Genomic DNA, 25,479 nt, shown 5'->3' on the forward strand with positions numbered 1-25,479 from the left:
CCCCTCTGCTATGTGAAGCATGCTGTGTGACCTCCGGCAAGTCACCTACCCTCTCTGAGCCTTAATTGTGCAACTGCAAAATGGGGGCTGGAGCGCCCACCTTGCAGAGTTGTGAGGGCTGAGATGAAGCGGCAAAGCCCAGGGCCTGGCTCTCAGGGGACAGGAGCAGGGATTGTCAAACAGCGTACGGACCTATGGCTCAGATCCTCCAGTACAGGAATCGTGAATGCTCTCGGGACCTCATTATCCCCAGCCCTTCCTCCTACCACAGTGAACCAGGCCCAGGCCTAGTTAGGTGTCCTCTCTGTGCTCTGCTCCTTTACGAATGACCCTTATGGAGCGTTTATCTCAGCAGTGAGAAACAGAAGCAGGAAGACAAGGGGAAGTTGGTGGCAGAGACTGTCCTGCTGTCCTTTCTAAGCATCTGGTGAAGGTGAACTTCAATTCAGCCTGGTAGGGTTGGGGGCTGCTTCTTAGAGAAGGTGACCTGTGGGTTGGGTTTTGTAGAATGAATAGGAGTTGGGCAATCAATATAGGAGATACTACGTACGTGATGGGACTTCTACAGTAAAACCCAGCATGTGACGCTTGTTCATGTTAGAGCAATATTTCTTAAGTGCCACTGTGTGTCAGTCACATCTACGCTGAATACAAGGGAACTAACGTCAAAAGGGAGAAGTCTTCCTCTCCCTGGAGTTCCAGAATAGCACCAGGAGGGTGATTTAGAAGGGGAGGGACCTTCATCAGACACAGCACAGCCCTCTCATTCGGGCCGAAGCCCGGCTGCCTACTCCTTCTTGGAAAATGGCAAGATGAATGCGTATGTCTTTAAAGCTGCCCTTCTGCGCCGGTCCCCTCCCTCTGCAGAGACTGCATTAAATGAGACCAGAGAGTTGCTGTGACCGAATCAGTCCTGAAAGCACTCGAGTTTAACGAGGTATTAAAAATGAAAACCCCTGGAAGTCCCAGGCCATACCTGCTCACACACACCCGGGAATGCGGAGCGGGCAGGGTGGTCACGCGCACCTGCTCTGCGTGCGTCAGAGGGTTCCCCTGCGATCTCCCACTGAGAAGGAACAAACGGCCTCTCCCTCAGTGGTAGGGGTGAGGGAGCAGGGTTTCGAGGTCACTGAAGCCCCCAGCCACGTGGCAGCAGGGCCTCTGGAGACAGCTGGGGCCCACTGTGGTGCCAGAGTACCAAGGGGCCCACAAGATGTCCGAGGGGGGCAGGGAGGGTCCCTGAAACTGTGGGGCTCTCATCCCAACCAGCTGTGGTCTCCACAGCCAGCCCCACAGGGAAGTGCTGATGGCTCTGTTAACAGGGAAGGTGCGGACAGGGAGCCCCAGCCCAGCAGTCCCGCAGCCACCTCCCGACGGGGACTGGGCTTGTCTAGACCACAGGAGCGAGAAAGGCTGGACTGCCTACAGAGGATCCCCAGCCAGCCAGGTCCACCAGCCCTCAGTTCCCGAGAACAGACACAGCAGAGACCGGGACCCTCCTAAAACCCCAGCCCAAAATGGCCCTCAGTTCCCAAGAACAGACATAGAAGAGACCCAGGACACTCTTAAAACTCCAGCCCAAAACAAGGCAGTGACTGGCCTGGCACAGGGGGTTAAGAGCAGGTTTCCTAAATCACACTTTGGCAAATCCTACGCACTCTTCAGGCTTCCTGCCCTCCTGGCTTGTCAGGGTCTGCCCCCAGAGGCTGCTGCCTGGACAGCACATGTGGGAGGTAGAGGAACCTCAAGAGTGAGAAGTGCAGGGGCCCACAACAGGGTCCCAGGTCCCAGGTCTGTGGGGCAGGGAGGGCTCTTTTAGCCACCCCTGGGGTTAGGGAGGGGTGGTCTGACAATGACCCTTGGAGAGACAGAGCTGGGCTCAAATTGCAGCTCTGCCCCCTAGTTCTGTACGACCCTGACCAGGTGCCTTCCTCTCTCAGAGCCCCGTCTCCTTCCTGTCCAGCGAGAGGGCTCAGGGCCCGGCCTGCAGCGCTCAGGGAGATGCAACTGGAAGCGTCTTGACAGAGGCACCCTCCAGGGACGCTGGCTTCATTCACTCCATTCTGCCAGTCCCCACAGAGGCCTGGCCTCACAGAGTCACACCGAGGAGCAAGAGACCCTTGGCAGCATTTGAGGGAGCCACATGCGGCCAAGGAGAAGCCCAGGTGGGGCCGAGCACGCAGTCTTAAAGGGTCTGTTGTGCAAATGAGGCACCACAGCCAGTGGGGAGGCAGCTCCAAGGAGACAATGCCACGGTCCAGCCAGGTGTCCTTGTCGATGAAGGACCTGAGGTTGGGGGGGGGGGGGCGGGGGACAAAGGCCTTTCTGTCCCAGCCATCACCCGCCTTAAGAAACCCCACCTGTCTTCCGTCCCTCCAGTCTCCCCTCCATCCCCACACGAGCCTCGGGCCACCAGGGAGGGACGGGGGGACGCCTGTCAACACCTCCACTGGGGAAGGGGGCTTGATTCCGGCTTCCTTCAGACCACGGCAGGCTTTGCATGTGCCTGGGGCCGGGGGCTGTCTAACAGGGCTGGATTCATTTGCTTGTTTCTCGTGGGGCCGTTTTCGTGGAGTCTGCTTTCAAACTTGTCCCCTTTGGAAAAACAATCCTCTGGGGTGAACATAAGGTGTCCCAAACCTAGCCTCTCCCAGCTGAACTCGGGCTCCACACTCAGGCGTCCTCCACAACGCGGACCTCCCAGAGTGAAGATGAACATACATGAGCTCAGGAGATGGTATCTAAACAAACTTCCTTTGGGAGAGGTGGGCAGGGTGAGGACAATGGCGGGGAGGGTGGGCCATAGAGGACAGCGATTCGTTCCTCACTCCTTGTACCCCTGCAGACAAAGGGCACAGCACAGAGTGGCCAAGGCCCCAGGGCGGGATCCAGTGGGAGAAGCATGGCCTCTCCCCTCCCAGGTCGCCGCCAGCAGGCAGCTCCCACTCACTCCCCATGTAGAAAGAAGACATCCAAACCTCCTCGACACCAGAAACTCCTTCTACATTTTATGCACCCTAAAAAATTATCCCAATGATGCTAACATGACACATTTAAAGCTGCACAGTCATTTTATGATGCAATAAAGCATGCAGCTCTACATTCGCGGATACATTACATTCCCTGCCGTGTCACGATCACATTTGTTTAAGCCTGAAAATCACTTCAACTCCCAGGAAAGTGAAACCAGTGTTATGCAAAGCAGGCTCCTAAATCATAAAATTGTGGATTCGTCAAGCTCAGTGGGATTCACAGACCATCTGGGCAGATGCTTTCATTTCAGAGACTGGGAAACTGAGGCCCTGTGTGGCATTTAACTTGCCCAGAGAAGCAGCCCCTTGAAAGGAAAGGAAAGGCCAGCTAGACCCTGGGCCCTGGTGACCCGCCACACTAAAGCAGCCAGCAGCTGCAGCCTCACATCCAAGCCCTCGCCCAGAGCCCTGGCCCCAGAATCTCCCTCCCCGCTCGCACTCAGGAGCAGCTCTCCCTTCAAGGATGCTCCTGCTCAGATGCTCTCTGGGGAGAAGCCAGGAGGACACGCGGTTGCTGACAGAGCCTGGCTGTGTCTAGGATCACTCCTTCCTCATGCAGCCACTGGAGTGGCGGGGTGCCTTCCCACAGCAGCCTGTGAGGTTGCAGGACCCTGCTCTGCAGACAAGGATGCTCCTGGTGGGGCATGTTTACCAGCTGGCTGTCAGACATCTAGCAGCACACCCTGGGAAGAGGCTCCAGGTCCAACCACCCCTCCCCCAGCCACATAGGATGAAGCGGTGGCTAAAGCTCGGTCTCATGTCCACGTCCTTCCTTTGGCCTCTCATCTGCCCCGAGTGGGAGCTTTCAAATTTCTCCCGTGTCCCTTCAATTCCCCTAAGAATTCTCAGGGGCCTCTGACCTGCCGGCACCATGGGAGGGAGGGCAGAGGCAGGCAGCCTGGCCCTGCTGGGGACTGGGGTGTGCAGCCTACTTCACAGACAGGCAAGGGCAACCCTGCCACAGCGGCACCAGTGTCCTCACAAGACGCACTCATCACGGCGCTCTGCGGCACCCAATCCGGGTGCCCTTTCCAAATCCTCCTCCATCGAGGCCTGGAAGCATTCCCAGGGCCCCCCACAGACTGCAGCGGACCACGCCCAGCCTCAGTAAACAGAAAATGGGAACTAGGAACGCTGGCTGCAGTGCCAGGAGGGGGACAGAGGGCCCCGGAACTCCAGGCCAGAACAATCAGAGAGATGCTTCTTGAAGCTGGAAGGAAGAAGCCAATGTGCCACCTACCGCTGTACCCACTGGGGCTGACCACTGAGCACGGGCATCGCCAGCTACCCCTGTGCCCACTGGGGCTGACCACTGAGCACGGGCATCGCCAGCTACTGCTGCGCCCACTGGGGCTGACCACTGAGCACGGGCATCGCCGGCATGCGGCCACCTTCCTGGACACCCAGCACTGCTGCCCCCTGCAGCCAGCACAGGCTGACCCAAGGTGTCCTTCTACCGTGCGGAGAAACACTGTCACTGCAGTGCCACCAAGTTGGGGTCACAGCAGGCATTTCGACGTGGGCCCTGTGCCTTCCTGGGGGAGAGGTGATCCTCCCTGTGAGTCCCCGGGGAACTTCCATAATTCTGATTCCGTACAAACACCAAGCCTTGTCCCACAATAGCACAATATGCTGGACTTGCGCTGGAACAACCCTCAGCCATGCCTCCAGATGGGGAGCCCCACCTTGCCCTCCAGCCTCGCCTTCCACACCCTGCACAACTCCTCCTGCTGGGATACTGCCCCGGTCTTCAGCAAACTCCTCCTTGGGTGCTGAGGTCCAGCTGTCACCTCTTCTGAGGAGGCCCAGCTGTCACCTCTTCTGAGAAGCCTTCCTTGCTTTCTGACCCAGCACTCCGCCAGCCCCACTCTGCTCCCACAGCCAACCATCTTGTGCATGTCACTCTTCTGTGTACAAACCTGCCTCTGGACCCCAGGCTGGGAGCCCCCCAGTGCAGGCATCTAGCCCTGGGCCCCCAAGAGTTGGGCAGGAACGAAAAGGGAAGCGCAGTGCCTGCCAAGGAAAAGCCATTATGCAAATGCAAGGTACTGATTATTAGAGCAATTTAAAAACAGGCCCTCCATTTGGGCTTATTTTGCTTGATAAAGCATTTTTAAGTGGCAATATTTTGTGTTAATTTTTTCAACCAGCTGCTCTTATTATTTGATTATGCATTATTCAAAGCTCTCAAAAGCGAGCTTAGAGCACTTGAGAAAATAACTTCAGTGTTATACGTGCCCACACAGGGTACTGGCTCCAGCTCCCAGAAAGATGTTCTAGATCTAAGACCTGTGCTACCCGGCACAGAGCCACTGGCCACGTGTGGCTGTCCGGCTCACAACATGACAAGCTGCAGTGACCTGCGCCCAAGTGCGAGCTCCATATGCCAGATCAGAGGCATAGCACCACAAAACGTAGGCTGCCCAAGGATGATCTGTGACACTGATCACAAGGTGACTCAGATAATATTTTGAATATGCTGGGTTAACTATAACATACATTTTCTTTTAAGAGATGAGGTCTTGCTCTGTCACTCAGGCTGGAGTGCAGTGACAGGCTCTATGTTGCCCAGGCTGGTCTCGAACTTCTGGCCTCAAGCAATCCCAAAGTGAAGTGCTGGGATTACAGGTGTAAGCCACTATGCCCAGCCTATAAAATACATTCTTATGATTAATTTCGTTTGTCTCTTCTTATTTTTTGACGTGGCTCCGCTGTAATCCCACCACACTGCCCTGAAACTGTCCTTCGGCTTCCACACTCCCCATGGGGCCTGGGTCTTGGGAGGCAGGAAATATGTCTTCATCTTAATGTGTTTCCAGCTCCTGGTCCCAAGCCTGACACACAGAGAGTGTTTAGGAACCAGCTGACAATGGAATGAATGATGATCGTTTGAATGAATGAAAGCACACAGGCACTCACACGGTGCCCCTGGCTGGTGTCCTAAAACCACATTTCCAGGTTCCCTGGGAGACAAGCTGCATCTGTGAGCCAGTCTTTGACTTTCCCCAAACAGCTGCAGTGTCTGAGGTCTGGGCAGTCAGGGGAGTCCTTTAGACATTCAAGGTGACCCTCATGTTGGGCATCTGGCTATGGGCCCAAAGCAAAGAACAGGTGCGTTCTGCTCCAAATGTCCCTTCCTTCTCCTCACTCCTGTGCCTGGTGATATGGTCTGGCTGTATCCCCACCCAAATCTCATCTTGAACTGTAGTTCCCATAATCCCCACGTGTTGTGGGAGGGACCTGGAAGGAGGTCATTGAATCATGGAGGCGGTGACCCTCGTATCCCTCATACCGTTCTCGTGATAGTGAGTTCTCACGAGATCTGATGGTTTTATAAGGGGCTTTCCCCCTTTTGCTCTGCCCTTCTTGCTGCTGCCATGTGAAGAAAAGCGTGTTTGCTTCCCCTTCCACCATGACTATAAGTTTCCTAGGGCCTCCCCAGTCCTGTGGAACTGAGTCAACTAAACCTCTTTCCTTTACAATTCAAGCAATCTTTAAACTATAATACTAATAGACCTGGCTTCTGATTAGACCATTTCCCCAGCTCCAGCTTTGAAAATTCACAACTACATTCTCTCCCCAAGTAGGATCCAGGTAAGAAATGGCATGCGCTTGTGTCTTGTAAATTGCCATAATGGCTAAATATCCACACCAAGTCCACGGAGAAAGGATAGGAAATCTTGCCTTTCAGTGAAAGGAGGAGGGGGAAAAACAACATAAAAAATTTATTAAACTTGAGCCACTGGGACCAAATTGCAAGTTAAAGATTTAAATGCATTCCCCTTCCTTAGAACTGATGATTTACGTTTGCAATAACTGCAGTCATAAAGAGCTCGTTGGATTAAGGAGGCTCAGTCTTAATGTCAGGGAAAAACATTATTGGACAGTGCAAAGCCACAGGTTCCCCAGAGCTGCTTTTCTGGGTGAGAGGAATTCCACCTTGCATTTTGGTTCAAGAGATCAGTCACAATCAGGTCGGGCAGAGAAAGATGGAAAATGGGCAACTGGCCGGGCGCGGTGGCTCACGCCTGCAATCTCAGCACTATGGGAGGCCGAGGCAGGTGGATCACCTGAGGTCAGGAGCCCAAGACCAGCCTGGCCAACACGGTGAAACCTTGTCTCTACTAAAAATACAAAAATTAGCCAGGCGTGGTGGTGCATGCCTGTAATCCCAGCTACTGGGGAGGCTGTGGCAGGAAAATCACTTGAACCCTGGAGGTGAAGGTTGCAGTGAGCTGAGATCGCGCCACTGCACTCCAGCCTGGGTGACAAGAGCAAAACTCCGTCTCAAAAAAAAGAAAAAAAAAATGAAAAAGAAAATGGGCAACCTGGGATCTAGCCTGACTCTCCAGGCAGAAATCCTCTAAATTGAATGTGCACTATAAACCAGCAGGGGCAGGCCTGGCCACGTGGGGGCTGTAGTTCAGGAAGTGTCCTGGGCTGAACACCCAGGAGGCTCCTACGGAGTGGGCATTTCATGTCAGTCCCTGGCCACACAAGGCCGATGTGGTCCCCATCATCCCGGAACCCTCCTGTGCTGACTGTCCAGAAACGCTGAGGCATGTTTCTGGAGAGCACAGAATCCCAACCTCAGGCTGGTAACTTAGGAGAAACAGCAGGTCAGGAACTTGCCCTCATACCGGCCAGGAGCTCCCCAGGCTCTGGGGGGCACAGGCTCTGTGTGGTGGGGGGCTAGGGTCAAATCGTGGCTCTGCCACTTACTAGCTGGGTGACATGGGCCAGTGGTGTCCCCTCTCTGGACCTCAGTTTGCTTATCTGTAAAATGAGGACAACCACAGAACAGACCTCACAGAGCAATTGAGGGTGGGGGATTTGAGGGAATGAAGCCCAGCAGTGCCCAGCCCCAGAAAAGCTCGTAAGCACTGCCCACTGTTGCTGTCATTGTCCTGTGGGTACAGGCGTCCTACCATGTGCAGAAGGCTTGCCCTGCTAGGGCTGGACCAGGAGAGGACAGAAAGAAGGTGCAGGGTCTGACCCTCTGATAGACAGGGGACAGGCATTTAACCCCCTAATCACGGTGCACCCCTTGGGCAGCCCAGACGCCCAACAGAGGCATGGGTGCTGAGGGGGTGCTGGCCAGGATGGAGCAGCTTCACACAGTGGGAGACACCTTGGCCTGGATGTGGCAGAGAAGGATTTCCAAGGCAAGGAATGCCAGGAAGGGTACGGGGGGGTATGTTCCAACTCTGAGCATAGCAAGGAGGGTGGCTGCAGACTCTGCTGGGGGTTGGGGCCTTATCCCTCAGGGACTTCCCTCTGGCCATGCCACCAGCCAGAAGCCCTGCCCTCTCTGAGCCTCAGTTTCCTCCCCCCTTACAGGGCTGAGATGGACAGTCCCTCAGGCGGTCTCAGAAGCCTGCATGCTGGAGTGAGCTGTTTTTGGAATTTTCTTCCCCACCCCAGACGGAGTTTCACTCTTGTTGCCCAGGCTGGAGCGCAGTGGCGCAATCTTGGCTCACTGTAACCTCCGCCTCCTGAGTTCAAGTGATTCTCCTGCCTCAGCCTCCCAAGTAGCTGGGATTACAGGTGCCCACCATTACACCTGGCTAATTTTTGTATTTTTAGTAGAGACACGGTTTCACCATGTTGGCCAGACTGGTCTCCGACTCCTGACCTCAGGTGATCCGCCCACCTCAGCCTCCCCAAAAAATGCTGGGATTCCAGGAGTGAGCAGTTTTTTTTGGAATTTTTGAAGTCTCCCTCAGATTCCTGAGGCTGGTCAGGGTGAACAGTGGCCTCCAGGTGGGCGCCCCAGGCCTGGCTGTGACCTGCATGGCCCCTGTGCCCATCTCTCCCCTTGAAGATGCTCTACAACCCTCAGACCCACGTGGGGCCGACCGGATGTCCAGAGGAGCTCTGGGAGTCCGGCCAGTGGGATTTCCCAAGGACCTCGTGGCCAGCCCAGCATCAAAGGGACGGGCTGGTGGCAGCTACTCCAGCTGGTGGGTGAGGAATTTCTTTCACAGAAGTGCATGAGACTGGGCCACCAGCGTGGTGACGCATGCTGATATGGGGATGACTTGAATTGTGTATATACATAGGGATCCTGCGGAAAGTATTTTCCTGGGCCCTGCAAGCTAAAGGCAGCCCTGGATGTGAGCTGAGCAGTAAGACAGGGACAGCCCCAGCATACACAGCAGGCGCTCCCATACACGCAGCTCCCCCTCTTACTCCTCTCCCGGTTGTCATTCTCAGTCTGTGCTCTAAAATGAAGGGAGAGAGAGAAACACTAAGAGTCTTCCAGAAGAAACCGTGGTTGAGCTAAGAACACACAAGCTGCTGTCAAACAGCTCCAGAGGCCCCCAGGCAGCAAGGACGCCCGAAGGCACCATCTCCTGGTGGCCTGGGAGGGCGGTGGATGAGCCAGGCCGTGAGGCCCCAGCAACGATGTGCGGTCTCAGCCCAGGTCCCTCACCTGCAGGTGAGGCCCCTTCCTCCTACCCTCCTACCTCCCTCCTCCCGGAGCGGGCCACGTGATCCCACCCTGGCCACAGATTCCCATGGTCTCGATGGGGCCCTGGTGCTGTGGCCAGGCTTGGGCAGCGCCTGGGTGGAGCAGAGGCCTCTCAGAGAGAGGAATGAGGTGGACACGGAGAAGAGCAGAGGCGGGTCCACCGAGGCAGGGCGTGCCTGCCGGGCCACGTGTTAACCCCGAGCCCACACACTCCTGTGCCCTGAACCTGCGCTCCAGGCAGCACCGCTCCCTCCTCACAACATGGCATCCCAGGACCCGGCTTGGGGAGCATGGCCAGGCCCCCTCTCTGCCCCATAGCTTCGCAGAGACAAGCCCTCATGGAGGACCCTGCTAGGGCAACGGGCCAACACCCGGGCCAGCCATTAGACTGGCTGGGCAGCCTTCTAGAATGTACAAGGGATATGAAGATCTGCGCATGTCTGAGGTCTCTCAGATGCATGCCTTCCCACTCAGCATGGGAGCCCACGCCGTGACCCATCATGAGGAGATGCCCCGGTGGGAAGAGCCAGGGCCGGCTCTGCCTGCACTGTGGCCGCCATGTTTCCTCCTGACTCCCTGGACACCACCAGGAACCTCCCTGCCCCTCCCTCCTCTCCATCCCTCCTCCCATCCCCCCGCCTTACTCGGCCAGCTCCTCCAGGCTGCGGTAGACGTCATCGTCATTCTCTGTGGTCTCCTCTGAGGGAAAAGGCCTGCGGAAGAGAAGGCGAGAGGGAGGTGAGCAGGTCCCGGCACTGCCGGCCAGTGGGACCCCAGCTGGACTCCACAGCAGAGCCCAGTGTGGCCCAGCCAGGAGCAAAGGGGCTCTTGTCCACTCTCTGGAAGGACACAGGGTGCGCGGACACTGATCGGAGTCACAGGACGAGCCAACTGGGCCGTAGGGCAAGAGGAGACCCACGCCTATTTGCCAGGGGGGAAGGAATGTGTCACGCCCACTCCGGGCTCCGGGTGTCCAGTGGGAAGATGAGAGGCCCAGGTCAGGGCTGCAGAAAGCATTCATCTGCTGGGCGACCTGCCTTCCCCTTTACCCACCCTCCCACTTTCAGGGGGTTCACCGTGGAGATGAGGCTCCTCGCACACCTCCTGGTGGGCAGGTGGGAGGGCTGCCAGCTCAGTCCCCACAGGAGAGGAAGCAGGAGGGGACTCCGGAAGGGAGGGGTGACTTCTGAGGCACTGAGGGTAGGGGCTCACCCACCCCACCCACCAGCCACTGGCTTGAGGTCAGGAAGAGAGTCCCGAAAATGAAAAGCCCTCGGACCTTCTGCCTGGATCCACAGCCTCCTCTCCTACAAAGGGAGCAGAAGCCCCATGGGGACTCCCCAGAAGGAATGCGGCGGTGCTCCCCCTCACACTCCGCCCTCCAGACGCCCCAACCCTGGTGCCTTTCTGCAGTTCACGATGGTATAGAAATATATATATATATAACACATAAACTTTAATCATCTGGGCTCTTCTTGAGTCTCATTTTTGCGGAACTCTCATGCATATGTACATAATTATAATTGTTTTCTCCTGCTCATCTGTCTTATGTCAATTTAATTCATAAACCAGCTCAAGAACCTGGAGGGGTGGAAGGAAGCGCTTTTTCCTCCCCAAGGACCCAAAACATCACTCTGCTCCATCCTCTGCAGACAGACAGATGGGTGTGGCCCCGAGTCTACAGGCCTCCCTGCACAAGGCGAGCCCAGGCCAGCACAGGCCAACCACTCAGAGCTGAAATGTCAGGTCAGCCTCAGGAAGGGGGGAGAGGCGGAGGGGAGGGAGGGGAGGGAGGGGAGGCAGGAGAGGCAGATCAAACACCCAGAAGAGGGGGCTGCAGCTGGCTCAACGCTATGGGCCAAATCCACTCATCTCTAGAGGAGACCTGAAAGGCCCCTTAATTAAACCAAACATCCCCCTGTAGCCCCAGGGTGCGTGTTCTGGTAGGAAACCTGTCACTAAGGATGGGACGGGAGATCCCAGCTGGAGGGGCTGCCCGGGCCCAGATGCCAGCTGGGATTGCTTCCTTGCCTGGGGTCAGGCTGACATTTGCTCAGCCCGAGATCCAGCAGGGACGCAGTCCGTCCTGGCAGCCCCGCCCCTGTGCTCCTGCGGGAGGGCAGGGGGAGTCCGCTGATCTGTGAGCTGGAGACCTGGGTCCTACCTGGCTCTGTCACAGACCTGCAGGGACCGGGCCATTGGTCAGCGTGCCCCTGTGGCTTCCTGGTAAAAGCCCGTGTCCAAGGGCGCAGCACGGCCAGGCCTGACCTCTGCGTGGGTGAGCTCAACTCTCTCCTCCCAGCCACTCTCCCTCCTTCCACCCATCACCATACAGCAGCATCCCCCAGTGGAGGCGTGTGTCCCTGGGTCACAGGCAGAGCTGAGGCTGCCACGACACCCTCACCATCAGGGCTCCGTTGCTGAGACAGTGCCATTCACGGCCAAGAAGCTCCTCAAGGAATCCATCTCCTCCCATGATATGCAGAGCCCCATGCTGACAGAGATCCCGCCCAGGTGATGGGGGTGGGGCTGAGGAGCCACAACCTGGAGGGACTGGCCCACATGCAGGTGACCCCAGAAAGCACAGGAGCACGTGGGGGGCCAGGAGCCAGGGAGGCTCTGCCAGGCTGAGATGTGACTTCAGGACCTGAGATGTGACTTCAGGACCCAGAGATGGAGGCTTGAAACCCCGCTGCCAGGACCAGCCCCGGGCTGTCCCCGCTCCTGCGCCAGCCCCTCGCTTACGTGCAGCCATCCCTGTCTCCGACCTCGTCAGTCATTTCTGCTTTTTCTAAATTTTCAGTGATGATTGGTATGACTTCCATAATAAAGAAAAACAGAATCAAAATTCTCATTATGAAAATGTGTCCTCATCAAAAGTAAAAAAATTTTAAACCCCACTCATCTCCTATAAAAGTATGTTACATATAAAATGACATCATGGCAAAGTATTAATGTGCTTTCTCATGTAGAATGTAGAGAGGGAAGAGAAAATACCAAACTCCTGAGGTTGTGATCTTGTTCAAATCTGATCACAGAGTGTGGGCGACAGTTTAGGGAAACAGAGCATCCCATTGAACCCTGGATTATCCACAGGACGGCCATTCGGGGACTGTACTTCTAGAACCCACCCTGCTAAGCCGATCGAGAGATGCATTCACACTTTGTAAGGAAACCCACCCTAATGGTGAGTGAGCACACACGCGTGCCTCTCACTCTTCCTGTGCCCAGGCAGACCTCACTCACCAATCAAAGCTCTCCTATCCCTGAAGCCCAGCGCAGGGTTCTTAACACAGGGCTCTACTCCTCCATCAGTCCCGGGACTCAGACAGAACCCACCTGCCCTGCCAGGAGAGCTGAGCCCGGGGCAGCAAAGGAGAGGAAAGGCTTTGGAGCTGGGCAAACCCAGGTGTGAACCCTAGGCCCACCCCCTGCTCCCTGTGACCTTGGACAACCTACTTAACCTCTCTGAGTGTCAGCCTTCTCTTCCTGGAAAATGGAAGTAATAGTGCCTTCTCAGAGGTCTGCTGGGAAGAGCAGCTGTAGGATAGCAGAATGCTCTGTACTTAGGGAGGCCCAACAATGGCAGCTGCGATTTAGTATTTCTAGTATCATTCTCACTCAGGGCACTTTCCACTGCCCAAGAAAACTGCCTTCTGATGCCTCGTTAGGGCCTAAGAGCCCCACTCGCCATGATGATTTTGGAATCTTGTTTCCTAATACAGAAAGTGAGTGCCTACTAAAATAAGGCACAACAGTCATTTCAAAACCTTTTGTCGGCCAGGCGCGGTGGCTCACACCTGTAATCCCAGGACTTTGGGAGGCCTGAGGCGGGCGGATCACCTGAGGTCAGAAGTTTGAGACCAACCTGACCAATACGGTGAAACCCCGTCTCTATTAAAAATACAAAAAAATTAGCCGGGCGCGGTGGTGGGCGCCTGTAATCCCAGCTACTCGGGAGGCTGAGGCAGGAGAATCGCTTGAACCCGGGAGGCGGAGGTTGCTGTGAGCCAAGATCGTGCCATTTCACTCCAGCCTGGGTCACAGAGTGAGACTCCATCTCAAAAAAAATAAATTAAAAAAAAAAAATCCTTTTTAAAAACCTGACCTTGAGCTATGATTGTCGTAATTTTCCCTTTCCTGCATCTCATTTGGTGTCTTGTTCAACCCCTACTGTCATTTCCTTTACCTGCCCAACCCAGAGGAGATAAAGCAGGAATGTTAAAGTCCAAAGAATTACACTGCTGCCCGTAAAATCTTTACTACTTTTATTCTAAGATCCCTATTTGAGGCCACAAATCCCCTTGAGAATGGAGCTGCAAATCCAATTAATTTCTGCCACAGCCCAACAAAAGCTCTGCCAGAAGGGGAAGAGCAGGAGAGGGAGGCAGCCTGTCAGGGACCGTGCACGGCCTCAGCGCCTGGCCACTGGGGCAGGAATACACAGGAGAATAGAGGAGGCTTCACCAGGCCCCGGTCCCCTTTCACTCCGCTCCCCCCACAGCCCTCCATGCCCATGCTACCTCTGGCCTTTGTACCTGCTCTGCTCTCTGCCTTTAGTCCCCTGCCCTCCCACCATTCACTCAAGTGCTAGCATCCTTCAGGGCTGAATCCAAGCCCTACTGCATGTGGGAAGACTTGATCAGTCTCTCAGCCTGGGTCTGCCTCTGCCTAGCACAGTGCCTGGCGCTAGAAAGGCATGGATGAGTACATGGATGGATGAGTAGGTGGAGGATAGATGGCGGGGGGTGGATGGGTGGATGGATGAATGGATGGGTGGGTAAGTGGATGGGTGGGTAAGTGGGTGGGTGGGTGGGTGGGTGAATGGATGGATGGGTGGGTAAGTGGGTGGGTGGGTGGGTAGATGGATGGATGGATGGATGCATGCATGCATGGGTGGGCGGGTGGGTGGGTGGGTGGGTGGCTAGATGGATGATGGGTGGGTGGATGGATGGATGGATGGGTGTGTGGGTAAGTGGGTAGGTGAATGTGTAGATGGATGAATGGGTGGATGGAAGGACGAATGGATGGCTGAGTGGCTAGCTGGGTGGGTGGGTGGATTGATGGATGGGTGGGTGGATGAATGGGTGGGTGGATGAATGGATGGCTGGATGGAGGGATAAATGGATGGCTGAGTGCATGAGTGGGTGGGTAGATGGATGAATGGATAGGTTGGTGAGTGGGTTGGTGGATGGATGAATGGATGGGTGGGTGGGTGGGTGGGTGGGTGGATGGATGGATGGGTGGATGGGTGGGTGGGTGGGTGGTTGGATGGATGAATGAATGGATGTATGGATGGGTGGGTGGATGAATGGATGGATGGGGTGGGTGGGTAGGTGGGTGGGTGGATGGATGGATGAATGGATGGATGGGTGGGTAGATGGATGGATGGGGGGGTAGGTGGGTGGATGGATGAACAGATGCATGAATGGATGGATGGGCGGGTGGTTGGATGAATGGCTAGGTGGGTGCATGGATGGATGGATGGATGGGTAGCTAGATGGGTAAATGGCTGGGTTGGTGGGATGGGTGGATGAGTGGTAGATGGGTGGGTGGGTAAGTAGGTAGGTGGAAGGATAGATAAATGGGTTGTCGGGTGGCTGGATTCATGGGTGCATGGATGGATGTCTGGAAGGACAGATGGATGAGAGAGTAGTTGGACTTTGTGGGCTGATAGACAGATGGATGAGTGGATGGATGGACAAATGAGTGGGTTGGTGGGTGGGATTAGTGGGTGCATGGATAAGTGGACAGAAAGGTGGGTGTCAGATATTCTCAGGCTGCTCTTAATCCCCTGAAATGGCAGCCTCAAATTAGATACGAGGAAGTTTTTTTTTTTTTTTTTTTGAGACGGAGTCTCACACTGTCGCCCGGGCTGGAGTGCAATGGCATGATCTCGGCTCACTGCAACCTCCGCCTCCTGGGTTCAAGTGATTCTCCCGTCTCAGCCTCCAAGTAACTGGGATTACAGGCGCCCACCACCACGTCCAGCTAATTTTTTGTATTTTTAGTAGAGACAGGGTTTCACTATGGTGGCCATGCTGGTCTCAAACTCCTGACCTCGTGATCCGCCCGCCTCAGCCTCCCAAAGTGCTGGGATTACAGGCGTGAGCCACCACGCCCAGCCTACACGAGGAGGCATTTTCAAGGAGAGCTTGTAAGAGATCACACAGAGGTATTCAAGTCACCCCTCAGTAGGGACTTTGTAAACACTGACCTCGATTAAACAGTGTGACACACATTTGCACAGAGAATGTCTGAGCAGAGTTCCTGGGGCCACATCCCAGCTGTAACTTAAAGCCCAGTGGGGGTGGGTTGGGTGGAGACTCTGGTCATTTTGCAACAAGGCCTAGCTCCACCCCCCACTCCCCACCCCCGAGGCCATCTTCAGGCACCAGCTGATTTTCCTTCCCGCACTTACCCCTAGCGTCCCCTACCCACACCTTGCCCTGTGGTGTTGCCTTGCTCGTTAAGAGCAGGGAATGAGAAGCAGAGAAGGCCAACCACAGCCTATCCAGAAGTTGTCCCGAGAGCAGTCATCCTGGCTCCCCAGGGGCGGCTGCATCCCTCTCCTCCCACCAGAGCCCTCCTGAGCATGCATTTCCTCGTGCCCGGCTTCGGGAAGCGGAGTTTCCCACTGCACCGCCGAGGGGACGAAGCGGATGTCCGCACAGGAAGCAGAGAAGCCCCAAGTGCCAAGTGCAGAGAAATCCCCAGCAGAGCCTGCGTTGGGCAGCAGCCCCTCCTCCCAAACGACCCATCCAATCCCACTCCCCAAGCTTCCTCAGCACCCACTCCCACTCCTGCCCCTGAGCCACTGCTTGCTCAAGGAGCTCCCCCAGCCCCCAACAGGCCTTCCCCATGAGCTCAATTCTGGGCATGACAATCACAGTCCCAGTGCTACAGCCAAATAAGTCACCAGCCAGAGGACACAGACCAGAAAACAGAACACCCTACAGGGGTGCCCAAACCCAAACCCCGAAGAAAGAGCAGAGGAAACACAGCTCCTGCTTCCAAAGAGCTCCTTCACTCTCCTCCCGTCCTTCCCCGGGGATTTACGGGGCACCTGCGTGGGGCTGGCATGGGCGGCCATTTGTCACTGATTCAGGGAGAAGGAACAGCTTGAATCTCGCTTTGGGATAATAAATCAGGCTCCTATCCTTGCCCTCAGGACTTCTGTGAAAATCTGCTAGAAACGATGGCGTCTGCAGAGCACCACCTGTGCCACTCACTGTGCCTACAGCTGCATGGTGGCCCCACAGTCCAGAGGGAGGGGCACATTGGACGCGCAGGGGTCTCCAAGCTGAGGGTAGCAAGCACAGGTCTGTGTCAGTGCAGACCTTCAGGATCTCAGCTAGAGGGACGACAGCTTGGGTTTGCTTTCTTGGAGGGCCCTGAGGAGCCGGCAGCCAGATTTGGTTTTTAAGACAAAGACCAGAGTAGCAAAGAGAGGACCCTAAACACAGCTGCCCTCCTTCCCAGGCAGGTAGCAGGTGCCTGGGTTCTAGGGGACGAGCCCGGACAGCTCACGCCTTACTGTGCTTCCCTGAGGACTGTGGGGCCTCAAACGTGGGGTTCAATGGGGAGCACGACTGCTTGTTGGTGCTGATCTAAGATTTCACAACAGCAGCAGCTAGAGGGAGAGAAGGCTGGGCCCCCACACCACCAGCGCCCCAGGATCTGGCCAAGCGCCTCAAAACCATCTTGGATGCAGCACTGGGCCTGGTGACCCCATGTGGCGGCGAACTCCTCTGCATATTGAGTGGACTCCAGGGCTCCATCATGCAGAGCTCGTGGCCACTCCTGCAGCCCTGGAGTCCTGGCCCTGTTTCCCTGGGGGCTACCACCACCTCAGAGCAGGGAAGCCCCTCTTGCCTCTTAAAGAGCAAATCCACCCAGCAGGTATGCATCTCGTCCTGGAGTGAGTGTCCACAAACAGCCCTGCCCGGGGCCAACATGCAGCTCTCAGGCTCCGTCCCCAAACACCCGGAGATAACAACACGGAGAAGCCACAGAACAGACCCCAGCACCTCAACTGTGCTCACTGGAGGGGAGACCTTGTGGGGAGAGCTAAGAGCAAGGCTTCTGCAGGTAATGGGTCTGGGTTCAAGCCCTGGCTCTGCCTGTCTCTGAGCCTCAGTTTCCCCAACTGCAGAATGGGGGCCGGTAGTAGCAATTGCTAAGACCAAGGGAGATGGTGCATAAGCCTCCTAGTGAGCATCCTGCATGTGCCAGCGCGGGTCTCTCCCCTTCCGCTTTCCACCAGCTCAGCCTGAGCCCACTCTGCCTCCAGAGCCAGCCATAGTGGGACCAATTCCTGGATCACAATTGGAAAAGCGCCCCCTCCCCACAGATGGTCCACCCGGCCCTGCCATGGCTCAGGCAGGGCACCCCACCGAGCACTTCCTCCCACAGTACATCTGAACAAGAACGCAGCCCTCAATGAACATTTGGATTCTGGAAGGTACTGAAGATTGCAGAAGGTACAGAAATCAGTGCTTGGCTCATCCAGCCATCATGCACAGAGTCTGGGACACAGGTTTTGTTTCCCACACTCTGCTGGCATCTCAGGTGAAGGATCCAGGGCTTGAGACAGTCCCTAATGCCTCCACTTGGCCAGTACAGAAAGAAAGTGGAACCCGACTCACAGAAGAGAAGGCCCCGCATGGTGACTGCCAAGGACCGTGTTCACCAGCAGTGTATCAGGGAGGCTGCTCCACCTGACCCTGGTGCTCCTCGCCCAGCCGGAGCACTCCGAGAGAACAGGCAGAGCCTCGAGTTACATCCTGGAGGGTGAGACCGGCTCATGGCCCCAAGGGAGCGCCCTCCGCCTCTGAGGCCAGGTGCGGCCAGCACTGACATCTACTGTCCGGGTTTGCCCGGGACAGGGATTTCTTGGGATGCGGGACTTTTGATGCTGAAACTGGGACAAGTTGGCCACCCTAGTCTTGCAGATGGCAGACAACAGTGTTTCCATTTATGGTGCTGACACTACCGGGGGGTGGTGGGGGCCTGGCTAAGCCTCAGTTTCCAATTCTGAAACCAGCTTCAAAATCAGGCTTTGGGACGGCCAGGCGCTGGCCTGGCACTGGAACACCACCAGGTGCAGTGGCATCTCACCCAGGCGGAGGCCATAGTGAGGAGAAAGAGAACAGCGCGGGCAGAGGGGTGGAGGGGCCATGGGACCCCACGCCCAGGGCATGGGAGCCGGGCCATAGCCCTTTTGGCACTGTGTGCCGGGGAAACAGCAGCCAGGCAAACTTGAAAGGCACCATCAGGAAGCGCAGCACGGAGGGCCCGCCAGACCCGTTTAATTATTGAGGGAGTCACCTGGGTGCCGCCTTCTAATTGGCAGGGAGGCCTTGAAGCACCAGGGCTTCGCTTATTAGAAACGGTTCTCCTGCTAAACAGCTCCAACTGTCAAAACAAGCCCACGGATCGCGTTTCTTTCCTCAGCGCGCCATCCCACCCAGCCCAGAAGGGCTATCACAATGGGAGGAGGCCAGGTCGAACCCAGCTTTCCACCCATGGCCACACCCGGCTCAGGGATGCCAGTGTCGGAGATGAGCCTGACACACCCAGCACGAAGGCAGCACAGGGCCGAGGGGTGCAGGGAGCACGCAGAGACAGCTCGGGGTGGCAGGGAGTCTGAACCTGGGGAAACCAGGAAGGGCTTCTCGCAGGAGGTGGCAAGGGAGCTGGTGTGAAGAGTAAAGTCTAATTTTGAGTTCAGAGCTCTGACTTTGTTTGGGTTTTTTTGGTATTTTTTTGTAGAGATGGGGTCTTGCTATATTATCCAGGCTGGTCTCAAACTGTTGGCCTCACGCGATCCTCCCACCTTGGCCTCCCAGTGTTGGGATTACAGGTGTGAGGCACTGTACCTGGCCCAGAGTTCCAGCTTTGTATAAGACAGGCTAGGGTAGGAACCCTGGCCACAAACCTCCTAGCTATGGGCTTGCTAAGGGCCCTACACCCCCTGGCCTCAGCTCACTCACTGTAATATTTGGACAAGCCACCTGCCTCAGATGTGGTATGTGAAGGAAGGAGGGGGAAGGTGATGATGGACATGGGCATGGTTTAGGGGCTGGAGCAGGCAGCCTGGGCAGGGGGTAGATGAAGACTCAAGTGCCAAGTGGGGCAGGAATCTCATGGGGCTGGAGTCGAGAGTGACCAATGGGCTGGCCCGGTGTGGCCACCAGGGTCTGAAACCAAAGTCAGGATGGAAGTAGGAGGGTCTCTGTCCCATGGAGTGGCGGGTTGGAAGGTGGGGGCACTGAGGCACAACCACTGCCATAGCCCCGGCAGTGACCTTGACATCTGCCATGGCAGGTCCAGTGAGGTGGGGGTGTGGCCAGCTCCAAGGCCACCAGAGGAGATGGTGAATACACCAGAGCCCCAGAGGAGAGACCCCATGTGACCCCCAATCCAGCGAGGTTGTTTCTGCCCTTGTTTCCAGAACCTCGGGGCAAGGCAGAGGAAGACACGGATCTCACAGGCGGAAAGAAATGCTTGGTCCCCTGCCCCCTCTACTTTGTCTGGGAGAGGAAGGGGCCTGGCGTGGCTGCTGATTACAGAGGAATGTGACTTCTCAGCAGCTGTACGGCATAATATATATTTTTATTTTCCAACACGCTTCTCGTAAGGGAACCTCGGCTGGCACCGGTTTGGAAGGAAATGGCCAGTGGCCCATAGGGTGTCCTTCCCCGGTGAGCATGCAGAGCCCCCGAAGCTACTCTGCCTTTCACTCCATGCCAGCCCTCTTCCCAGGGGACACCTGCCCAGGCTTGGCAGGAAGTCCCCTGGACAAACACTTAGGATTTGTCCATCAGGGAACGGGGCTGAGGGAGGAGGCTCTAGGACAGGGGCGTTGCGGCCCACAGGCCAGCAGGGGCTTTCCAGGACTGAGGCCTGCACCCCTAGTCCCTGGCACGGCTGCTCCACCCAGCTGCCAGGTCAGGCCTCTGTGCATCTCACTTCTGCAAACCCAAAGCTACACACACTCCCTGCAGACACAGGACAGGGATCAGGATGCTTCCAAACTGGGCACTGATGGGCCAGAGCCCCCAGCTATCCTCTGGCCTTGGCCTGGGGACCCTCGACCGAGCTCAGTCATGCTGGGCAGAGAAAGGTGGACAGAGTGACTAATGAGGACTATGGCACAGGAACCCAGACACGACAGGTCTGATTCACGAGGAGGAAACTGAGGCAAGGCTTGGGTCTGCCCAAGCTTCCAGACTCCAGGCCTGCAGGTCAACACTCTCTGTGCCCGAAGGTGCCCATGAGGGCCCCAGACAGCTCCCGGGTTCCTCAGCAGCCCCAACCAGGACAGCTCTGAGATCCTCCTGTGAACATGGAACGCTCTGTCAGCTACTGGAAACACCGTTCCTTTTTTTGCGTCTCCCTGAACACAGCAGTTTCCTTTCCTGGGCCAGTGGGGGTCTGTTGCAGGAGGGCAGCACACAAACGGCTTCCTGAGCTTCCCCCGCTCTCGCGTCTGGCACAGTCGCCGGATCACACAAGCCAGGCTGGGCAGTTTTGGGTGGGCGGACATGGGCCACAGCGGCTTGTCTGCACGTGTGTCCCACCCTGGCCAGAGGCAGAAGCGTGGACGCGCTGGGCCAGGCCGGGGACTGAATCCACGGGCTGGATGGCAGGGGCTCTGGTCTGAGACCCAGGAGGAACAGCCCACATGGCATGCCCAAGGCAACAAGTTTAAAATGCAGACCTTCCTCCAGCAAACACTCGGAAGCTGGGAGCTGCAGGCAGGACCCCTACTCGGCGAGCTGGGGTGGGAGGGCCAGAATGGGGGGCCACACTGGGGGTTCTCTGCAACCACCAATCTGCTGTGTCACCTCAGGCAAGACCTCTCTCCTCTCTAGGCTGCCAAGGGGGACTGGGTGACACAGCAGCTGAAGGCCCTCTTCCCCCTCCCTGCACTTCCTGGCGACTTGTCTGCTGGGAAATAAAGGGTCAGCTGGGTGGCCAAGGCCTTGGCAGTCTCCCTAGTGTGACGGGGCCTCACGTTGGAGGATCGGCTGTGACAGGGACAGCAACCCCAGGGCCTGTCTAGGAGCAGCCACTACCCTTCCATCCCCTGCCCATGGAAGGCATCACTAGTCAATCACAGTATTCTCTCTGAGTCCAGCTGGGATGGACACACTCCAGGTGGCTGATGGATTTATCAGCCCTGGTGAGACAGGGATGCCAGTCCCAGCAGAGAGCAGGTTTCCAGGAGAGCCCTGGTCAACCCTCCATTGTGGCATCAATTGACCGAGGTGGGGCCAGTCTCAGGAGTCCCAGGACAGCCTGGTCAAGCTGCTCCACAGACACCAGCCTCTGTCCATTGGTGGAGTCTTGGAGCAGGGGTGGGGGCACACCCACCCAGCTGAAAGGGCACAGTGGGGCCCCAATCTTTCCTCCACATTCACAGAGCAGGGGAAAGGGAAGGCCTCACAGGACGGAAGCTGTGCTGAAGCTCCCGACAGCCCCACAAGATGGGGTTCCGTCTCCATCCCAAAGAGGACACTGAGGCCCAGAGAGGTGAAGAAAGCTGCCCAAGGAGGCCAGCCAGAAAGTGGCAGAGCTGGGCTGGGAGCCAGGACCTCACACCACCTGGCCATGCCTCGGAGGGCAGCCCTGGGTCATCGCAAGGGACTGACCACACCAAAGGGCCTGGGTGTCACCCCTGGCACCTCCTGTCGGCTACCAGCCCCGCTCACCCTCTTCCTGCTATCCCGACCCACAACCCTCCGCCACTCCCACCTGGGTGTCCACAGCAGCCCCTCGGTGGCCCTGGCCTCCACTCTGGAGCCCCTCGAGGCCAGGCAGGGCCAGAGGAAGGGTCTGGACAAAATCTCAGAGGCCCACTGCCCTGCCGGAACCCCCAGGGCTCCCCTCACACGTTGCTCCCTCCCCTGTCCAGCCCTGTCCCTGGCTGCCCTGGCCCCGGCTGCTCTCTATCCAGGGCCGCCAAGCACAGTTCCCCAGGGCTTCTGCCTGGGCCTCCCTGTCCCAGACCTCCCCATGGCCATCAGGGCCCAGCCAGGGCATGGCCTCCTCAGTGAGGCGCACAGACCACTGCATCTGAGGGTTCCCACCTCACCCCATCCCTCTGCTGCCACCCTGAGACCGTGTCCCAGGAACTCTGGGCCTTGGAGGGGCTGCACACAGTAGGTTAACATGACTGGCCGACGGGCGGCAGGGATGAGAGGGAACGACTTGTCCGCCCCAGTGATCGGGTCACCAGGCCACTGGGCAGGGGCTCCCAGCAAGCGTGAGGTCGAGGATGGAGCCCAGCTCTCCCACAGTAACCCCGAGGGGATGGGCTTGGCTGGGCTCCTTTGCAGCAGAGAACTGGGCTTTGACCCTGTGGGTGGTGCCAGCCGTGGGCCTGAAGGCGGCCCTGGGTGGGGTGAGGCTGGGCGAGGGCCAGCTGTCCAGGCCCCCAACTACCCACCTTGGAGCCTCAGGCCTACAGCCTTAAGTTCCAATTAGAACTGGCCATGCCTCACCTCTGCCTTCCTGGGATACCTGTTCCATCCAAACCCTCCCTGCTCCCAAAATGCCAGATCCCCAACCTGGAGCGACGTGCAGGGTTCCCGTCCTGCAGCTGCCCCCTCCCACCAAGTGGGTGCTCAGGGAAGGGAGGATCCAAGAACAAAATTCTCCAAATAGCAGAAAACCCAGGACCCGGCAGCCACCAACCCTAGCCGGGACCTTGCACCGCGCCTCAGCGTGAGCAGCCCCACCTCCGGGAGGGCTGGAACCTCGGTGCTGGACAGGGGTTGAGGCCTGCCTCAGTCTCCCCACCAGCAACCCTAAAGGGGCAGTGGAGCCTCTCCTGTCCCCAGGGTCAGCAGATGACGCATGAGGCTGGTTTTCTCAGCTGTCAGAGGCCAGTCCTACCAAGAACCGAACGGGAAGAGCCCGGACACCCTGGGCCAGGGGCTCCATGCCTAGGTGAATACTGGGCCCGGAACCCTGGCCCCCTGACTCCCAGGCAGACCCCACTTGAGGACATCAGATAAAGTTCCAGCCCCACGCTGCCCAGCGGGTTGGCCCTGGGCTAAAGGTGACCTCTCTGAGCCTCAACTTCCTCCTCTGCAAAATGGGGGCGAAAATCTCTGACTCCCAGGATCAAGGGGAACATTTAATGAGCTGACGCCTGGGAGGTGCTCAGCCCTGTGCACGCCTGGTCGTGGCTGCTATGATGGTGGGTGGACGGGGCAGCTCCAGAAGGGCCACAGTGACAGATGGGACACAAAGTGGCTTGCCAAAAACCGTGCTGATCACTAACAGGGAGGGAAAGAAGCAAGTCCAAGAGTCCACTTCAACAGGGATGGGTCTCTTCATGTAAAGATCCAAAACAATGGGCCAGACGCGGTAGCTCATGCCTGTAATCCCAGCACTTTGGGAGGCTGAGACGGGCGGATCACGAGGTCAGGAGATCGAGACCATCCTGGCTACCATGGTGAAACCCCGTCTCTACTAAAAATACAAAAAAAAAATTAGCTGGGTGTAGTGGTGGGCGCCTGTAGTCCCAGCTACTCGGGAGGCTGAGGCAGGAGAATGGCATGAACCCGGGAGGCGGAGCTTGCAGTGAGCCGAGATCGCGCCACTGCACTCCAGCCTGGGAGACTGAGTGAGACTCCGTGTCAAAAAAAAAAAAAAAAAAAAAAAATCCAAAGCAATGAAGATGAAACGAAACTGTATTTGAATTTTGATAAAAGGGTAAACCCCAAATTTAGGATGGTGGTTACTTCCTGGCAGGCGCTGGAGTAGACGCAGCTCCTTTGTGTCCTAACAGTTAGAAACTTCCAAGTTTCTTGTTCTTGGGTTGACTGGCCAGCTTGTGAGTGTTCAAAGTAATTACAAGTTAAATTAATGCATCAATAAAGATAATAGGGAAAGAGCGGAACAAAAGGCTGGAGAAAGCGACCAGCAAGGGCACCAGATGGCCGATCCCAGGGTTCCTTCCTCTCTTGTCGAAACGCCGCTAAGCGTTGCCTTCAAAACCATGCCATGTGCTGGCAGGCACGGGCCCCTGGGAACATGCCTCACGTGGAGCCGGGCATCTTTGGGGAAAGAAAGCCATGGGCTGGGGGTGAGGCAGACAGCTCTGGGCCCAGGCAGGCTCCTGCGTCGTTCAGGCTCCCCTGAACTCCTGGCAGCCCATCCCATGGCAGCCTGGCACCGGCTGTGCAGTCACCCAGGCCCGTGTTTGGGTTTGTTTCCACCACACCCTGAATGCATGACCACAGTCCCCCAAGACACCACCATGCCAAGACGTCATCTTCTGTTCCGGGACATTCTTAATGATCTCACGTCTCATCTGCTTATGTATAAATCCCACCACAAAACATGATGTGTCTTTTCTTCTCAGTCTCTGAAAACGAGCCGATAATGTTACCCAGCTGCGCAGATACATTTTTAATGGTGACAGTTGCTGAAGAGGCGGCCTTGGTTTGTTTTGCTTGTTACAGAGTAAAACCATCTTCGCTCCCTAAAGGGAAGGACAGGAGTTGGAAAGGGCTTCACCTCATGCCAATGAGCAGGCACGGGACATTCCTCCCGCCCCGAACGCACCATGCTATTATACTTGGGACAGGGCACTGGGAAGGAGGAGGCCACTGACCCCGAAGGCTCACCCCTCATCCCTGCTACCTGGAGGGGGGTCCTTGAACCCCAAACCTCCCCCACCAGCTGCGGGCCTCCTCCTGGGCCGGGAGTTCTCGTGGATGCCAGGGCTACGTTAAGAAGCACTGGTTAGGGCTCGTGAGGATGCTGGTCCGGCCTCCAGGGAGTGCAGGCCTCCACCCCACAGGCAGGCTAGGCTGAGGAGGCGTGGCTGAGGGACCCCCTCCTGGACCCTGCGTCCCAGAGCTGGCTGTGAAGCGAAACCCATGTCCCTGCTGTGTTTGTGTCCTGGGGCTGCGTAACCAAGCACCATCGAATGGAGGGCTTAAAACAACA

The 25,479-nt window shown here is 56.8% G+C and overlaps 1 protein-coding gene across 12 annotated transcripts in view; it reads right to left on the reverse strand.

Moving 5' to 3' along the window:
* The window catches only part of VAV2 (vav guanine nucleotide exchange factor 2), a 230,131-nt gene that overhangs the window by 61,670 nt on the left and 142,982 nt on the right, over window positions 1-25,479 (reverse strand). For all 12 annotated transcript variants that reach the window (XM_063696850.1, XM_063696849.1, XM_063696851.1 and 9 more), the window contains exon 4: window positions 10,152-10,220. In XM_063696850.1, the coding sequence (XP_063552920.1) occupies window positions 10,152-10,220 (69 nt within the window). The remainder of the gene's footprint in view (window positions 1-10,151; window positions 10,221-25,479) is intronic.

This window comes from Gorilla gorilla, chromosome 13 (genome assembly GCF_029281585.2).
Source record: "Gorilla gorilla gorilla isolate KB3781 chromosome 13, NHGRI_mGorGor1-v2.1_pri, whole genome shotgun sequence".
NCBI classification, from domain to species: Eukaryota; Metazoa; Chordata; class Mammalia; order Primates; family Hominidae; genus Gorilla; species Gorilla gorilla.